Below are 18,905 nucleotides of genomic sequence, written 5' to 3'. Positions count from 1 at the left end.
TGTGATATACAGTTTGGGTCACACGAGATTCTAAAGGAAAGATCGAACCGTGGTACTTTTGAAATTTTGAACAATAGCAACGGGTATGTGAAATTTTGAATAAAATAAACATTTTAAATCAATAGATTCTTCCCCGATTTATTAATTTATTAAATTCTAAATATGTCTTAATTCAAAATATTTTACTTTAATTTTATCATTTTAATTTAAATTATTTTTTTATGCACGAGTAAATAATTTAACGACTCTCGAAATTTATCTACAATTATCTCAATCTCTTAGTCAATAATTGGACGTAATAAAATTTTTATAAAACAAAAATTTTGGCACTCTCAACTTTGTCTAAGGAATTAATAATATAATTTTTAAAATGCTATATGGTACGTGTAAACTAATTATACGAAGAGCGTGATAAATTGAGACATGTGGCAAGTTGCTATATGGGTATAGTGTTTTGTTTGTAGATGCTTTTCCAGCTCCCGTCACGAATAAAAATAGAAGATATTTTATTTATGTAGAACAAATCAAGAAAGGAGCACGATACACCTGAGAGACCTGATAGTGCTTATTTCTCGTTCTAAATAAATAACTCGAGTGAAAATTCGTCGTTGATTAACAACAATATTCTTTTTTCAGTGTAGTAACTTCAACTGTTCTGGAAGGGTTCGAGCGTCTAAGTATTAAAATTGCAAGATTGAAAAAGTCTAGAAGACTAAGCGTCACTCGATGCCAACTCGGGTTTTTTTTTTTTTATCAATTGACCCTAATGTGAAAAAAAAAAAAAAAAAAAAAAAAAAAAAAAAAAAAAANAAAGAAAAAGAAAAGTTAAATAAGCGCTAGCCCTCTCGCTTGTGCAACCTCCCAGCCCCTTTCTTCTTCATCTTCTCCGGGGACTTGCTTATTTGGCGAACAACGATTCGGCGCCGCAGCGAGTGACCCGCGAACTCCTCGGCCACACCACTACGAACCCCGGACGGCAGTGGGGCAAACCTCACGATCGAGTTGTGACGGCGCGAGCTCCTTCTTCTTCGTTGAAGCCCATCACGAGCAGTGATTCGTTCAGACGAACTTTAGGCGGCTATTTGTCTTCCTATCTCTGGCGATTCGTGACTGCAAGTAATTACTAACAACCCGACCAGCGGCGTGGCCTCTGCTCCTTGCGTTTTGGCAGGCCACCAATTTATCTCATTCGCCAAGGTTTGGCACTGACTCACGCTAAATCGGCCTTATATTTTCGTTGCCCATTCCCTAAGGGCTAAAATTCTGGAGGTTTTGGCTATTTCAACACCAACTAGTTAGGTTTCGGGGCCATTTAGTGGTGGCGGTCGTGGTCTAGACTTTTTAAAACTCAATTAGAGTGTATTAGATCAGTATTCAATCCTTTGAAGCTCTGTGTGTGTAGTTTTGTAGTTTTGGATTGATTCGGAGTGTTAAAATAGGGTTTAAGGTCGTTTTTGGGTAAGAGCATCCTTTTTTGAAGAGTCTTTCGGTTCTGATTGAGGTATTCTTCCTGAAGGAGATCTCTAGAACGTGTAGTAAGTTAAGGGTCAGTAGGATGAGTTTTGAAAACAACTATTGGGGTGCTTGGGTAGGGGCCAATACGTCCTTAAGTCATTGGTGCGTCTTGGGTAAAAATGGTTTTGGGTACAAATGCTCAAGGGTGCACCATCGAAAAGTATTGAGACCCTGACTTTAAACGGTCAGGGGTCAATGAAACTCGGAGTTAGTTTCAAAGAACTCTGCGAGATCTAAATATGAGTGTTTAGAGACTTAGTGGAGATGAGTTTTCTCATTGAGCTTGAGTAAATATTGAGTATGCATGACTTGCTGTGTTGAGCATGTTGAACTCTTTACTTGTTTCATGTAGAAATAGCATGTTTATTTGCATGTAAGAAGCATGATGTTTTTCATTGCATGCTCTATGTTTTTTGATGGCTCCCCATGTCTTAGGTACTTATTGAGTATGTGTTATGTACTAGCTCACCAACTGATTTTGCAGGTGATGATGACTATTATGAACTTGGTGATGCTGAAGAGGAGACATGAAAGGGATAGACCATTTGATGTTTTAGATATTCTTTTTGTTAATTGGATTCAATTAGTTGGTGTGTAGAAATTTTTGTTTTAATTCAAGGTTTAGTTATTAATTTTTATTTTTGTGTTGCATAGGTTGTAATAGACTTTTTAGGCTACCTTTATGGATTGAGTTTGTTGTGAAGTATCTTGCATCTTTATAGAATGTTGGGAGTGTTTTGTTATATCTAGATAAATTGAAGTTAATTTATTAGTTTTTTGAGTTGAGGTTTAGAATTGTTGTTAATCAAGTGTAAATAAATGGGTAGTTTTCCTCATGATGCTTTCAAAAATTTTTGGAGCCTTAAAATTTGTATTTGAGGGAGTTGTTCTTGTAGACTGACCTCAAAAACTAGGTTGTTTAGTTAATTAGGGCTAATGGTCTTTCCCACCCTCCTCTCCATCACCAGGTATGATTACTTATCGTCTATGACATTACCTGATTTGCTTTAACTCCTTGTGTTGTATGAGTATTGCTTGACTTGTTATATGATCATATTTGACTTGCTGCATGTTGCCTTGAGTTATGAATAGTTAGGCATAAGATGTTCCTTTAGCTGGCCAGTGGTAGCATCTATTGCCTCTGAACTTTATCATTCTTAAAACAATTTTTTTTGACATTGATACGGCCTTACAGACATGGAAGTAAACCTTGGAGGCATTCCTTTTGACTTGGACTTCCATCCGTCTGAGCAGTTGGTCGCAGCTGGTCTGATTGACGGCAATCTTCTCTTGTACTTTCTCTTCCAGGTTTCTATTTTATTTTATTTTGTTTTCCTTGATCATATATTGAATAGTATATTCGTCTTTGCAGGTACCGTTATAGTCCAAATGCTTTACCCCAAAGGTATAGAAATCTCATCATCTCCCCCATCAATATGCACTTCATGTGATTTTATCAAAGTCTTCTAACCTACAATATAAGTCGAGTTTTAAATCATAAGATGACAAAGTGACTGTGCCAACGAACCAAGCTAGTCTATTCATGCTCGCTTAAATTTTTTTTCTGTCTATCTTAGGCTCTTGAAAGTTCGTGCACATAGTGAATCTTGCAGAGCTGTTCGATTCATCAATGGCGGACGTGGTATTGCATTTTTTGATTGCTGTTACTTCCCTATTATTTTGTACTTTCCCTGGCAGGATATTTCGATGTTGACCTGAAAATGATTGGTTTATGGTCTGTTATCAGCAATTTTGACTGGTTCTCCAGACCATTCCATTCTTGCTACAGATGTGGAGACTGGTTCTGTTATTGCTCGTCTTGAAGATGCTCATGAGTAGGTTCCTTTTCTATTGGTTTGAAGTTTTCCATCATCATGCATATTCAATGCAATGTAAATTGAGTAATAAGGCAGTCCATTTTATTTTGCAGTGATGCAGTCAATAGATTGGTCAACGTAACTTCAGAAACCATTGCTTCAGGAGATGACAATGGGTGTATCAAGGTTCTTTTTTTTGTCCTTGTCATTCTCTTTTCTGTTTCCTAATTTTACGTTTCGTCACTATTTTGAAGATCTAACTGACTTGGAAAAGTAGAAAATTTAAAAAATAGAGAATTTGAGCACCAGAGTTTCTAATGAGCACAATATTATTATTACCTATAGAATTGGCCCTGAGTAATTACAGCTTTGACATTCTACCGTGGTTGATTTGGTCTCAAAAAAATTAGATAGAAGAACGAATGATAGAGATGATAGGGTCGGCCCAACTTCAAGGGCTTAATGCAATAAAGACTTATTGGATTGATAACCAAGGAACTTGAACTGACGTATACAGTATACTAGATTGCTGGTCCCTTTTGAAGAGACACTTGATGTGGACAACACGGTCTTTAGTCACATTAACTTTATTATTCATTGAGCTAAAGCTGTATACTTTGACTCAACTGAGACTGTGACATGCCGCTACTTATTGTTTGAGCACCCGTAAATGGTTGTAGAACGGAGGAAACTCAGTAATAGGCTATGAGTAACTGATGTCAAATGTTGTGGTTTTCTTTGACATTCCAATGTCTTTTTGACTAACTGATGTTCCTTCAAGGTATGGGATACCAGACAACGATCTTGCTGCAATTCGTTTGAAGCTCATGAAGATTATATTTCAGATATGACCTACTCGTCTGATTCCATGAAACTTTTGGCTACAAGGTAATCCTTGCTTATAACTATTATTTATCTCCAGTTTTATTAATTTAATACTAGGAACATTTCTGAAATTTGTTGAACTTGAGCCTTAGGATTTTTTTGCTGCTAGACTGAGGTATGACAATGGTTTTGTTATCTCTTGCTAAAATTTTTCCATTTAATTTATAGAGGTTTGAGATCACTTAAAGTTAGAAATTAAAAATGTTGTTTCTATCTATGAAGAGTTGCCATAAATAAATCTATAAGGTGTCAAAAAGCAATTTTATGAATTCCTATTTGTCGTCTTCTAGATACTACTCTCTTCTTCAGTTTGGAGAAATTGAATGCTTCGTGGATTATATTAAGAAATTAGGTGATACCGTTATAGTAAACCTCGTTTTTTAAAAAAAATATATTATATTGCCTCTTCCTCATGATTTTATCGTTTTTTTCTTTTTGTAGTGGAGATGGGACTCTATCTGTTTGCAACCTCAGGAGAAACAAGGTTAGCTGTTACAAGTTTGTTTCGACATAATTTGTGCCTCTACAATGTGTTAACTACCATCTTTTAACTATTTCCGTTTCTGTGTGCATACACATTTAAACTTGATATTAGTTTTCTGAAGTTGATTAAAAAATTTTATTTTGCTTTTGTCGTTGATTAGTCTTATTTAAGTGCAGGTCCATGCTCGGTCCGAGTTTTCAGAAGTTGAGTTGCTATCTGTTGTTATCATGAAGGTAGCTTTACGTATGATGAAGTAGCAATCATATTTCAGTCATGCATTTACATATTTGTTTTGGAAGTTCGTTGGGGCTCGGTGAAATCTTATTTCCCTCCCCATCTTTCGTAAATTTTGTTTTTTCCAATGCGAAGATTGAAACCAGGCTGACAAATCTGGTTCAAATATAATTGGGAGTAATATAGTTCATATGGGCGCATCATTCAGGAAACTTTGGTGAAAAAAAATGCTCTCCCCTCTCCCATAAACCATAACTGCCTTTTCTGAACCTCTGGTCACCATAACCACAGCCATCCAACTTCACCTCCCTGTAATTTTAGCTTATTTCTTCATTTTTTTTTTTTTTTGTCAGAATGGACGTAAGGTCATCTGTGGATCACAAACTGGAACTCTATTATTGTATTCATGGGGTTGCTTCAAGGACTGCAGGTGTACATATATGATGATTTTTCTTGAATATGTATAATGTTTTGGTCTGATCATTTTAGTGAAACTAGGAATTCCTGCTTGTGCTAAGGTGTATTAATATTAATGCTACCTCTCTTCTTTTCCTTTGTTGGTTTAATCCTTATTTATTTTGTTTTAACTTCATTCTTCTTCAGTGATCGCTTTGTTGATCTCTCTCAAAACCCTGTGAATGCGTTGCTAAAGGTAAGCATTTGTGTAATGTCTAGCAGTATTGTCCTTTTTTTAGTATCGTCAAGAAATCTTTCAATTACAGTGCTAGTTCTTTGCTTCCTTTTAGCTTGATGAAGACAGGGTCGTTGCTGCATCTGAGAGTGGACTCATCAGGTGAGAACTTTGGTGGATAGAGGCATCGTATTTTTATCTTCCCTTTGTTATAGTTCACTTATTCATGTTTTTTTCATCAATGTTTTTTTCATCAGTCTGGTAGGCGTATTACCCAACAGAATAATCCAACCAATTGCAGAACACTCTGACTATCCTGTGGAGCGGCTTGGTAAGATGTTTTTCCGTTTTGGCTGATATTAATCAAAGTTTTTTGAAGCTCGAGGTGCAAAAGAAATGCTGAGCTTTTTTTAATGAGGCACACAATTGTTTAATTTGTATAATTTCTTTTTAAAATGAAGAAAAATACTGTTACAAATAATAAGAGATGAAAAGTGTACGAAAATAGGCTTTTATTCTAGATGGGAAGGAAAAATGATTAGTTTTTAAGAATATCCTTGATTTCTTCCTGACAACTTAGAATTCTTTTTTTAAGTAGTAGGAAGTAAGACGCCAAGTCATTTAGGTGCACTCCACAAGCACTAAGGCGTGCACCTCAAGCGGGCTTCATTAACGGAGCCTCATTTTTTTTAAGTGAGGTGCAGGAGTCGCGCCACAGTGGGCTTTTTAGAACAGATACTTAGTAATCCATATTTATTTTATGAATGAATTAACGACCTCGAGTTTCTTTCACTGCTAATTTCGCGTATGATTTGTGTTTTATGGTCTGTCAACACTCGATGATTTGCTTTTTTTTCTTCTTCTCTCTCCCCGTCAGTCTGTTCAATCACTGCGTTACTTAAATTTAAATTTAGGGGAAATGTTTAGTACAACATTTTTTTTAACAGTTTTGTCTTGTCTTGTAGCTTTTTCCCATGATAAAAAGTTTCTCGGCAGTATTTCACATGATTATATGTTAAAGGTAATCATCTCTCTCTTTCTCTCTCGTTGTAACTGTTTTGATCTGCTGATTTCATTTTGGCTATCCCAAACTTTTGCTAGCATTTTTCTCTCCTTTTTGATACAAAAGAAAACCAATTTTCATTTCAATGAAAGAACTACAAACAAGGAAAGTCATAAAAAGAAGGGATTTATCAAAAGGGCAGTAGCAACACTGAAAATATACTAAAAAGAACCTCAACTTTTGGTAAACAAAAACAATAGACAATTACAAATAAGTTTGAACGAGGAGACCAAACAGAACTGCAGAAGCATTAAAGAATGTCAAGTTCCTCCCATCTGCTATATCTTCCGAGAAACATTCTCCTATTCCATTTCAACCAGAAGAATCATAAAGCAGGCAAGGAGCTGGTCTGCCACAGCGTCTTACCCCTCCCCAAAACAAACGGTCTAAAGCAACTTCTTCAATAGTCTCCCGAACATCAACCTCTACCTTTAAGCTAGATTGAAGCATTGTCAGAATTGCCTCTAAACAATGATGTAATAGTTCATATTTATTTTGGTTAAAGTCTCTTCTTGGTGAATAAAAATTAACAGGATTTTTTTTTTTGTTAAATTTGAAATTGCCATTTAGAGTTAGGGAGGCCTCATACTTGGTTTCACGTCTTCAACCCTTTAATGAATTGTTCTCTTCCTATTTGTTGCCAGTTTATCGTTTATGACATATCAAGACTCTAATATCTGTGTTATTGTTTATGCAGCTATGGGATATGGATTTATTGCAAAGTTCTGAAAACGTTTCAAATGGTCCGGCCGTGGTAGCTGCAGGTGCAAGTGCCAGTGACAATCTATTTGCTTTCATGTAAGCCCCGCATTTGGATTTGGACTTCAATTGAAACAACAATTAGGCTGCAAACATTTTGTTTGGTTTAGGTGGTTGGAAATAGGACTTAAATCTAGTGAAATGGACAAATTACTCCGATAGTTACAGTTTTTCTCCTTTTTCCCCCTATTTTTTAGAGCGAGGGAGGATTGTCCTAAATCATTATTTCTCGACTGCTGGTTTATACCAGGTGACATAATTAATGATATGGTGAAGTCATGGGACAATCCTCTCTCGCTCTAAAAATATTATATTTAGGGAAACATCACATATTATATTTAGGATTACTCCTTCAAGATCATTTCAGATTTAAATAAATCAAGAAGCCAACATCAGATTTTTACATCTCATCCATCACCTATCAAGTCTATAACAGAAAGTATTCTGGCTACTCTAGTTGAATCATGTATGTTTTAGATACAATCTTGTGCTTTTTGCAGGGACTAGAAGAGAGAAGACCTAAAGCGTAGGAAGGATCCAAAGAATGGTTTGAACAAATCGTCAATTTATAGTATTATGCTGGTTAGGGATGTTGGGTTCAGCTCCTTCAGGGTGCATTTAGGATAGTATTTATATGGGTTTGAATATGATGCTACAACTGCAATTTTTTGATATATGGTGCCAACAAGTGATTGTTGATTTTCTCCATGAACCTGTTGAAGAGAGAGTGGTTAGGTGCGTTTGCTACACTTTTCTTTTAAAAAAAATCATCTTGGCTTTGTAACATTTTTGGTTTTCCTTGGATGTTGGATATTTATGTTCTTAATGTTATTGTTGGATTGTAATTTTCGATTCAGAATTAAATATCGAATGAGATAGATTGTTCTTCCTTTTGTTTTAGTCATTTCTTATGAGTTCGGGGTCGAGTTTTGGGCCAATTGATTGACTTTTTCTCATTGAAGTAAACCCGACTTCTCGTCTTCTCACAGCTCGACTTTTTTAGGCATATACTTGGAAGGAAATGAAAGACAAATGTTATAAAATAGATAAGAAGGAAAAAAGAATAATGTGAAGTAGAAGCAAAAACACTAAAAAGTGATAATTATTATGTTTTTGGAAACATTATTTGAAGCAATAAAGATTAGGACAGTGAATTAGTGATGAAGAAAAGACATCTCACTTCACAATATTCCTACCAATAATACAAAATGGGCATTTGTTATTATCTCAACTTAGTTCATCTTGAAATTGAAATTGAAATTGAATTGAAAATGGACCATTTTGATTTAGATTCCTTAGTTTTTTAGGGTACGAATAAGAACATTTGAAGTTGGACCCATAAACAGTGAAGAGTACAAAATGAAAGAATCAAAGAATATATCATAAAGCCATCTCTTCTCATATTGGTCCCCTTTTTATGAACTCTCACATGTCTTCTTCATTCACTCCTTCATTTCATTCTCTTCTAATTTTCAAATAACACATCACCAACCAAACACTGTTCTTCCAATCCTTATAACCAAACATAGCAACCAATTATGATGTATCAGTGTTGTTAGGGATGGGAAGTTCTTCCTCACTCACTATGAGCGTTCTAATTAAGGTCGGAATCAACTAGTCAAAGCGAATTGTATTTTTCATGTTTTTTTGTACTATGTTATGTTGAGAGAGTTGAACTTATGATTTGTGAAGTTCGAATAAAGAAGTACATGAATGAACCGAGACCACATCTGAATGGGAGTAATCATAAGGTTATTTATGATGATTACGAAATATTAAACAATGATCGAATGAAATACCGCCCGATATCTAACTCTAATACCATTTATAACCGTCCAAGTTCACTGCAGATATTGTCATCTTTGGACTTCCTCTCAAGACTTTAAAACACGTCTACTAGAGAAAAGTTTCCACACCTTTATAAGAAATGATTTGTTCCCCTCTCCAACCGATGTGAGGTCTCACGTTAAAAGTTATTACATATACCGTTAATGTGCACTTTCCTTTTTTGCATTGCAATCATACAAACTCTTTAAAATGAGGACATAGATCCGTGTTTGTTTGTAGAGATAGTTTTCACTACTTTTCATTGTAATACTGCAAAGTAATACTAGGGTCCACACGTGTCGAGTGAGGTAATGGATGGACAAAAACATGATTCAAAAAACCCGAATTTCCAAATTAGGATTCCTCCATTAATTTAGAACAAAGCTTGTTTGGATGAAAGTTTACAAGATTTTACAGCCACACCCTAACCCACAGAGCTTTTCTAAATTCTGACTTCTTGCCTAATCTGATTAAAAAGAGGCTTTTGCAATGAAACCCACCTCTCAAAAAGCTACAAAACCTGCTCCAAAAGTACTCCATATGTACACAAACAAACACTGGGGACGCTGCTCCGCATGGAGATTCTCTTCATCATGACCTTCAATCTCAAGTATTTTCAGACTGAGAAGCTATTCTGGGATGGTTGTGTTCACCTTCATATGTAACAATGAGCATTGACGGTTCCTCGACACACCTCTCGACGTGCTTCCTCGCTGGACAACCTCTCATGCTGCTGCACTTATAGTATCCTCTGCAGATGTTTGAGCGTACATTAAGATCGACGTGATCGAATAAACTTATAGTATCCTCTTGTTGCTCTTACAAATTTCAGGTTGAAGTTTCAATAGGCATGACATGCTAAAGTAACAATTTGCAGCAAAATGCATACAGTAACACAATGCAACTTGACAAATGAGCAACATCAATTCCAGATCAATTATAAACGCCACAAAATGGACTCCCCCACCTCGGTGAAGGCATACTCTATTCCGAGAACACGAGCAAACAAATAGAGCAAGTTTTCTATACACCAATTCGATTACTAGAAATTTGTAACGGCCCAGATATTGTCCTCTTTGGGCTTTCCCTTAAAAATTTTAAAACGCATCTATTAGGGAGAGGTTTCCACGTCCTTATAAAGAATGCTTTGTTCTCCTCCTCAACCGATGTGGGATCTCACAACTAACCAAGCAATTCATATAATTGATCAGGTCATAGTATTGGCAGCTAAATGCAGATATATTCGACTTTGTTCGGATAACGTTATGAAAATCGACATCAATCTATGTTGAAATAAGCAACATTAACAAGATAAACTGAAAAGGGAGTGAAAGATATTCCTATACCTTGGGTGAGGAGAACCCTTGATTGGCTTTTGGCCATATTTCCTCCATGAATAATCATCAGGAGGAATATCTGCAAGCTTGTTACTTATGGCGGGCACCTTGATCGACCGCTTCACTCTATGTTTCCTGCAAGAACATAATCAAAATCGAATCAGAAAAACATATCGAATCGTCGCCATTTTGACATCACAAAACAAAACCACAGCTTCCCAACCTCTTCTTAGAGCAGTGACATCTCCCAGTACTTCCACATTTAACACTCCCATCTTCCCCTCTCCCACTGCACTTCCTCCTATGGTGTGAATTCTGATCGGAAGATCGGGGCGTCCCGATCAAATGAAAGCCACTCCCATCCAAGTTAGCCACACTCCCATCAATGCTCAATGAAGAAATGAAAGACCTAGTGGATGACATTGTGTGTTGTGTGCAGCTAGAGCTATCAAAATTCAAGTTAATACCACTGTGGCTCCTAAGATACACCATTTCAGGCTGTGGAGCATTAGGATTAGGATTATTCAACAACATCCTGTTCTGAAGAAAATGATGGGAAGTAGACTGAGGTTGTTGGATTGAACAACTTTTAGCATTTGAGCTCAATTCCAGACATGGATTCCCCAAAGAAAGAGGACCCATATGCAAATTCCTGCCCTGGAGAAGGTCCATTCTGCAATCGGGGGAAGAAGTTTGTAAGAACATGGATTGGGGAAGAGGAGAAGAGGAGGAAGAGGAAGAGAAGGGTGGCTTAACCCTGTTTTTCCTGACCCTTGCATGCCCCAACCCAGAAGAAGAAGAATTAAGAAGACACAAAACTTTCCTAAACTTAAACACAGCCGCTCCAGTTTCCGCCATTAAACAACTCTGAATCTTGGATTGACGATCTTGAGGCAACGCGAGAGTCAATAGATTCAACACTTTATGACAACTCTCCACAGCTTCTCTATTAGCTTCTTCAACCTCTTCCATCGTAGACAGAAAAAACGGGTAGCGAAATCGCAAAATCTGAAAAACCTAGGTGAAATCAAGCATAATGGGGGCGGGAAAATGGAAGAGAAAGAGGCGATTGAGATGAAAAAGGGAGAGAGTTGCGGGGGAAATTAGGAACCCTAGATTCTTGTTCTGCCAATGATTTGAATAAAGTGAAAACTGAATCGAATTTTGAGAGACCCAAAACAAAAAAAAAGGGGAAAAAAAAGCGCACATCATCAATCCATCTTCTTAATTTCTTTCTGTTTTCTTTTCAGAGGATATGATTTGAGGAGAGAGGAAAGAAGAAGAAGAAGTGGGAGGTGGAGAGAGAGAAAGTGGAAGACATTCTCAGACAGAGAGAGAGAGAGAGAGAGAGAGAGAGAGAGAGAGAGAGAGAGAGTCCGATTGAGGAAGAAGACGAAGAAGAAGAAGAAGAAGAAGAAATGGAGAAATGGTTAGAGAGAGAAAGAAGAGAGAGAGAAAACAGATGGCAGGGCGGAGGAGGAAACAAGAAGCAGAGAAATGAAACTGCCGTCTCTGTCACAGATTTGCAGGTGGGCCCCACCCTTTCCACCACTCTTATTTATTTATTATTTATTTATTATTATACTACGCTACTTCCCTTTTGCTTTCTTTTTTATTTTATTTTATTTATAAATATAAATATAATCCATTGTCATCTAATTTTCATTTTTTCTTTTATTTTGTTCTTAATAATAATATTAAGATATTTTAAAATCTATAAAAATGTATTTTTTTTTTAATTTTGGGCTAAATTAATCTCCCAAAGTCTTAATAAATTATATATTAAAATTAATTTTTGTAATTTAAATTTTAATTAGATTATTTCGACCAACTTTTATAATGGAATTGCAATTCAACCGATACTTTTAAAATTATTATAAATATTAAAAATATTTTTAATTTTATAACAAATATTTTGTGATGTGTTAGTGACTCGTAAAATTTTCATATTTAATTTTTGTGAGATTTTAGTTAGTAATATAATATAAACGCGAATAAATAGATTTTTTTTAATAATTAAAACAAAAAATAACCTAAGATTGAGTGGTGAACTCAAGAAATTTATTATATAAATTTGGATTAAAAATGCATTTTATTTTATTATTCCCTAAAACGACGCCGTTCAATCTCAAGGAAACGCCCCTCAAAAAGTGGGGTCGTCCACGTCATTCGCCCCTAGGAAAAGGAAAAGAATTAGCCGTTGTAAAAGCATCCAATCATGATATGCCACGTGGAGATTTAGTTTGACACGTAGCGCAAAGGCTCAGTTTTGACTGGTGTGCTGTGCTTGAGAAAACAATTTTTCATTTTTTTTAGATTATTTTTTAAAAATATAATGCATATATTGTTTAAATAGTATTTGCTATCTTGCGCATTGTCGGTTACTTCACTGACAGTGAGTGGGGTCCACAAGGTCACCAAACCGTTGACCTTGCGACGACTTTTAACCTCATCCTTTTGTTTTGTAAACACCAATAGATTCACTAACTAAATTAATAGTTAATATTAATTCTTAATTTCGCATTAATTTTCTATTTTTATTTGTGATTAAATAACCGTTCTTAAATTTAAAAAATATTTTATAGATTCTTAAAAATAAATAAATTAATTTTATGATTATTTATTTATTCTACATAAAATTAAAAATTTATTACATTTTTTAAAATTCTGTAATCTATTGATTTTTTAAATATTATATTTTTAATAAAACTTACTTTAAAAAAATTATTAATTTTTTAATTAAAAATATATTGTAGTGGAAATTACAATAATACACAAAACTAAGCAGTGGCAACAATGGCAAAAATATATAATTAAATTAATATATTTGATCAAATCAACCGAAACATACATATACTTAATAATTCAATCGTGCACGTCATATATTAGTCAACTAACAAACCATTCGGTAAAAAATGTCCCTTTAAAAACCCTAGAGACAAAAATAGATAAAGATGATTTTTTTCCGTTAGTCAACTAACGATCAAATGAGCTCAAAGACCATTTATAACGTTAGGGGCTAAAATGTCATTTTCAGACCCTTCGAGACAAAATAGATAATAGAATTTTTTTTTCGTTAGTCAACTCACGATCAAAAAAGTCTAGACACTAATAAGGTCTAAAGCGTAATTTTCAAAACCTTAGGGCAAAATAGACCAGAGGAGTTTTATTCGTTGGTAACGGTAGAGAAATTATATTTTAATTCATTAAATATTTTTTAAAATATTTATTGGTATAAATTACCATTAGAAAAATATATTTATTTATTATAAAAAATGGAAAGAAAAAAAGAATATTTATTTTACGAAAATTGAGAAAAGAAAATGCTAAAACAATAAACACTGATACTCAACTCACTTCGATGAAAGCTTAGGCAACTCGGCCGTTCCTCTTGGTCGAGTGAGAAAAATCTGTGCAGCTAACCAATCTCCGAGCTCTCGTCCAAGCCAATTCGTTTCCGAAACGTTCAATCCAAGGTGATTTAGTTTGAGTCATGAAGCTACTGTTATCTATTTTTGTTTGTTCATCACTTACATGTTGGATTTCCATTTCTACGATGTTTTTTTTTTTTTCCCTTTTTGTTTCCTCGAGAATTTGTATTTGGGAGTTCATAGTGTTCGAGAGAATTTTGTATACGAATTTAATCTCATAATGTGAAATGGGTCTTCGTTTAGGGTTTAGGGTTTTGTGTGATTGTTGGTTTGAGGCGCTAATTGAGTTGGCTTTATATTTTATTTTATTGGATTGGTAATGCTTTATGAAATGTAATATCTCGATGATGATAGATGGTAATGGTTGAAGGATTAGGGTTGGTGCTTTTGTGGGAATCGATATGATTATTGCGTATTTAGATTGCCCATATGATTTAGATGTACTAAATTATTCTTTCTTTGAAGCTATAAGTGATGAGCAAGAAGAAGAATCCTCTCGTTTTCTTAGATGTTTCAATTGATGGGGAACCAGTCCAAAGAATTATCATAGAAGTGAGTGATGGCCCAAAGAATAATCTTGTTAATTTCTAAGCTTCTTTTTTCAGTTCAAAGGTTAATAAGCTCGTTGGCTGATTATTACCTTTTGAACAATGCAGCTCTTTGCCAATGTTGTTCCCAAAACTGCAGAAAATTTCAGGGCACTCTGTACAGGTAAGGGTTTTTACTTTTACGTTTAAAGTACTGTTCTTGATTATTCAAGAAGCATCAAGAGTGATCTAAATTTGATACTTACTGTAATCTTTACTTATTTAATCGTTTTATATCCAAGTTCAAAATCGTTGATGATTCTGTATTTTTTACTTGTGTACTCTAGACATGTCCTACATTACTTAGTAATTGGCATTTGTACAAAGTTATAACTATTGATATATTTAATTCTGGAAAGCGTAAGACATGGTATACTTATGGATATTATATTATTTTCTAATGATATTGCCTGCATCAGTATTTGCCTGGTAAAAATTTGTTGCCGTTTCTTTTATCTATTGTCATAGGTGAAAAGGGGATTGGGAAGACTACAGAGAAGCCTCTTCACTACAAAGGAACGTTTTTTCATCGAATTATTAAAGGGTTCATGGCCCAAGTATGTTTCTTTTGTTTTATGCTTTTGCTCATCGTTAAATGTTGATGTTCCCGAAATAATTAAACAAATAAATGCTTTCGATGCACTTATTCCTTTGATAAATGCCTTTTATTATCTTATAAAGACTTGCTGTGAAGGTATCTCTTTTGATGTATTGAATGTAAACTTGAAAAAGAAAATAAAATGCATCTTCTTTTGTTGTTTTGGATAAAGTTGTTCGCCAAAAATTTAAATGGTTGGTCAACAGAACTTCTAGGTATGCATCTTTTTTCCTGAAAAGATTTCAGTGCTCTTTTCGATGTAAATTAACCATTTTCTTTCTCTTAAATCATGTCTTTGGACATTTCTGGTATCACTATGGGGATTCTAGATTTGTTGCTTCAAAATATTAGGCATTCTAAAAATGTCCCTTGAGACCTCAGAAGGTTGACATACTGTTTTTTTTTGTCTATCCTCTTTGTAATTTCCTAGTAACAAATGTTCTTCCTTTTCTTTGCTCCTGCAGGGTGGTGATTTTTCAAGGGGAAATGGTATGCCCTTCTTTCTTATCATGAATAATTTGAAGGGAAGTTGTTTTTCTTCTAAATGACATTGTTTAATGTTTGGGGGTCTTATGGACGACATTTAACTACCTTGTAGGTACTGGTGGTGAAAGTACCTATGGAGGAAAATTTTCAGGTATTTTGCGAGTACATTGAGCTCTTGTCAAAATATATGTTCATGTTGTGTCATACAAATTTGGAAAACTGCAGATGAGAACTTCAGACTAAAACATGATGGACCTGGCATTCTTTCCATGGCAAACAGTGGTCCAAACACAAATGGATCACAATTCTTTATAACGTTTAAGCCCCAACCTCACCTTGATGGGTAATGGATATTTTCTTGCATTCTCCTTAGGTTTTGAAGATAGATAATTTTGTGAGCATCCTTCTGTCTCCTTCTCACCTTCATGAAAACCAAGAATGAATGGAAGATTATACCACTTTATCGTGTGTGAATTGGCATATGTTTACTTGACACTTTCCTGCAATTATGAACAGGAAACACGTTGTCTTTGGAAAAGTTGTGGTGGGAATGGATGTTGTGAAGAAAATTGAGCAGATAGGAACAGGTGATGGGAAACCTGGACAACCTGTGAAAATTGTAGACTGTGGTGAACCAGCAGAGATTAAGGGTCAAGCTGTGGTGAGAAAGGAAAAAGGTAGTGAACTAATGTAGGTTATGTTGGATCACTAAAACAAGAAATAAGGTGTTCTTAATTAATACCTGTGCATGGTTCTTTGATCTTTTTCAGAGAAAAAGAAAAAGCTGAACAAGATTACATCTTCAGAATCTAGTTCTGATGACCAAGTGAGAGGCAGACATAAGAAGTCCTTGAAGGACCGAAAAAAGAAGAGAAGGAGATACTCTTCATCTGATTCGTACAGCTCCGATTCTGAATCTGATTCCTATTCTTCAGATTCTTCACTTTCTGATTCTAGTTCCTCGAGTGATGGAAAGTTCAGGAAGAGGAGATCCAAGAAAACAGCAAAGGCCCAGCATGGAAGGAAAAGAAAAGGTCGAAAAACAGAGAAGAGAGGTCGTCTAGGAAAGCGTTCAAAGCGCAAGGCTAAATGGTTAGTGTCATATGTTTAGTTGGGTTCTAGCTTTCTGCTTTCCTCTGTAAAATTCTTTCAGTGTGTTTCTGGACATTGATAACAATTTTCCTTCAGGAGTTCTAGTTCAACTGAAACAGGGAGTGACAGTACAAGTGGTAGCAGTAGTAGTTCTGACAGTGAAAGAGCGGATCATCGTGCTGCTATTCGTAAAATCAAGGATTCAAAGCATTCCAAGACTAAATCAAAAGCAATTATTGGTATAGTATCTCATCCCACTCAATTATGACTTTTTTCTCTGCGTTAATGAGGCAGTAGGGTTTATAAGAAGTCCACATTTACATTCTAAGATGATGATACTGCAGCATATTCTCAAATGCTTGAATATTGCAGATGAGAAGGAATCCATGGAGAAACAGAAAAATCAGGACACCAATTTATTACAGGAAGAAGGTGAACTGTCCCCCAAGCATGAAGATATTCCGAACAATAGTCATAAAACTGAAGCTGAGAAACTCGAGAGATCTGCGAATCAACGCACTGTTTCTGATGCTTCTAACGACTCGAGGTTTCAATTTTATTCTCATTTCCTTCTTTCTCTGTTTTCTTCTTACTATTTGTTCCCTTAATATCAATTGTTCAAATTGTTCTGTGTTTATATACCAGCAGTTCCTTCATAAACTTTTACTTCTAACAGGAGCCCTACTCCTGAAAGGCGACGAAACAGCCCCAGGAACGATCTTAGCAGAAATCGTGATAAAACATTTGGAAGTCCTGTTAGAAAAGTCCCTGATCCTTCTGCTTCAGATCATGGTCAAACTAAATCAAGAAGCCGTTCCCCAAATGGCACTCCAAAACGTGTTAGGAAGGGTCGTGGTTTTACTGACCAGTACTCATTTGTGCGCCGTTACCGTACTCCATCACCTGAACGCCCTCATAGTTATGGTGGTAGAAATATTTATGGAAGAAGTCGTAATAACGGGTAAATATTTATTTGAAGATACTAACTATATTAAGCAAGACTATGGAATTTAATTCTTTCATTTTGTACGAAGGTATTCGAACTACAGAAACAAACGTGATCGGTCGCCTGATAGGCGATATCGGAGCCCACCTAGAGGCAGGAGCCCTCAAAGGTATTCTCTCTCTTTCTGTCTCTCACACACATACACACAGAAAAGTTGTGATAAACCCTTGTGACTTCTTATCAATTTCCTCCATTTGCTATTGAATCCTTTCGCTTAATCCCTAATGTTTTTTGATGCACTAGCATACTTTTACAACTATTACTATTATTATTATTTATCAATAATTGAATGAATATGTTGTATTATCAAAGAAAGTTCATTCTTGTTGCATTTAGGACATAGCATTCTTCTGTAGATGCATGTATAATATATTCGAGTTGGAATTTCTGTGAATTAGATACCGAAGGAGGAGTCGGAGTGTTTCACGTAGCCCAGGGAGTTATCGTGGTCGTTACAAAGACCATAGCAGGAGTCGGAGTCGGAGTCGGAGTCCAGTAAGGAGTCCTAGTCCTTTGGAAAAGCGAACTCAGATAAGTGAGAGACTAAAATCACGTCTTGGACCAAATAACAACATTTCCCCAGAGAAAGAAAGCTCGCGATTGAGGAATCGTAGCTTGTCACGTTCAAGGTCTCCAGTTAAACGTCGTGGTGTTGCTAATTCTGCTTCTCCGAGTCGGTCTAGATCGAGCTCCTTGTCTGGACAAAGGGGGTTAGTTTCGTATGGAAATGGAAGTCCTGAATCCTGAGGATAAGGGCCGTAAGCTTTGTGTACTACCTGCAAGTTATAGAAACGGTAAAATGCTTGAATCTCTCATTTTGACCTTAATTTAATTTCATTTCATGCTTGAACTAGTTTGTGTTGCATAGATCTTCTCTGTTCCAATAGGTTTGACACTGTTGCTGTGGTTGAGTCGAGAAAGAAGGGAGCAATTGATGCCTTTTTATTACTTTCTTCTTCTCTGGAATGATTATACATATAAAGTTTAGAAGGTGAAATTTTACTTCTCTAGCTTGTCGATCTTGTCGATTTGACGTATTTGCAAGACGCGATTAGTAGCAAAAGTTCATTCGATGGAAATTCTGCTCTTTTTGTCAGCTACGGTGAAACGGTTTCATTGTGAGTCAAAATTATTAAACGATCTAAAATATGAA

General features: G+C 35.5%; 3 protein-coding genes across 4 annotated transcripts; 2 read left to right on the top strand and 1 right to left on the bottom strand.

Moving 5' to 3' along the window:
• The first annotated feature begins 825 nt into the window (after positions 1–825).
• On the top strand, positions 826–8,252 carry LOC111779217 (WD repeat-containing protein 55). The gene is made up of 16 exons (XM_023659314.1): positions 826–1,197; positions 2,711–2,807; positions 2,888–2,920; positions 3,093–3,157; positions 3,263–3,350; positions 3,446–3,518; positions 4,114–4,220; positions 4,659–4,701; positions 4,878–4,934; positions 5,289–5,365; positions 5,539–5,587; positions 5,682–5,728; positions 5,824–5,897; positions 6,532–6,587; positions 7,327–7,427; positions 7,889–8,252. Exons 2-16 carry the CDS (start codon positions 2,713–2,715, stop codon positions 7,893–7,895), a joined length of 972 nt encoding a protein of 323 aa, XP_023515082.1. The 5' UTR covers positions 826–1,197; positions 2,711–2,712; the 3' UTR covers positions 7,896–8,252.
• Positions 8,253–9,546: 1,294 nt separating this feature from the next.
• LOC111778354 (probable WRKY transcription factor 21) lies at positions 9,547–11,820 on the bottom strand. Its single transcript, XM_023658128.1, has 3 exons — positions 10,776–11,820; positions 10,562–10,687; positions 9,547–9,966 (listed from the first exon to the last, which is right to left on the bottom strand). Exons 1-3 carry the CDS (start codon positions 11,522–11,524, stop codon positions 9,822–9,824), a joined length of 1,020 nt encoding a protein of 339 aa, XP_023513896.1. The 5' UTR covers positions 11,525–11,820; the 3' UTR covers positions 9,547–9,821.
• Positions 11,821–13,870: 2,050 nt separating this feature from the next.
• Positions 13,871–18,769, top strand: LOC111778352 (peptidyl-prolyl cis-trans isomerase CYP63). Of its 2 annotated transcripts, none has more exons than XM_023658126.1 (14): positions 13,871–14,028; positions 14,449–14,535; positions 14,640–14,694; positions 15,039–15,127; positions 15,633–15,657; positions 15,767–15,805; positions 15,880–15,997; positions 16,171–16,331; positions 16,425–16,746; positions 16,843–16,985; positions 17,119–17,293; positions 17,423–17,707; positions 17,781–17,861; positions 18,151–18,769. In XM_023658126.1, the coding sequence occupies exons 2-14, from the start codon at positions 14,458–14,460 to the stop codon at positions 18,497–18,499; spliced, it is 1,920 nt and encodes a 639-aa protein (XP_023513894.1). In that variant the 5' UTR covers positions 13,871–14,028; positions 14,449–14,457; the 3' UTR covers positions 18,500–18,769. The 2 variants fall into 2 exon arrangements, with proteins under 2 accessions (XP_023513894.1, XP_023513895.1); XM_023658127.1 differs by having other exon boundaries at positions 13,875–14,028; positions 14,456–14,535.
• Positions 18,770–18,905: the final 136 nt, after the last annotated feature.

This window comes from Cucurbita pepo, chromosome LG17 (assembly GCF_002806865.2).
Source record: "Cucurbita pepo subsp. pepo cultivar mu-cu-16 chromosome LG17, ASM280686v2, whole genome shotgun sequence".
NCBI lineage: Eukaryota > Viridiplantae > Streptophyta > Magnoliopsida > Cucurbitales > Cucurbitaceae > Cucurbita > Cucurbita pepo.
Note: the sequence above shows the minus strand (reverse complement) of the source record. Positions and strands in the feature narration are given on the sequence as shown.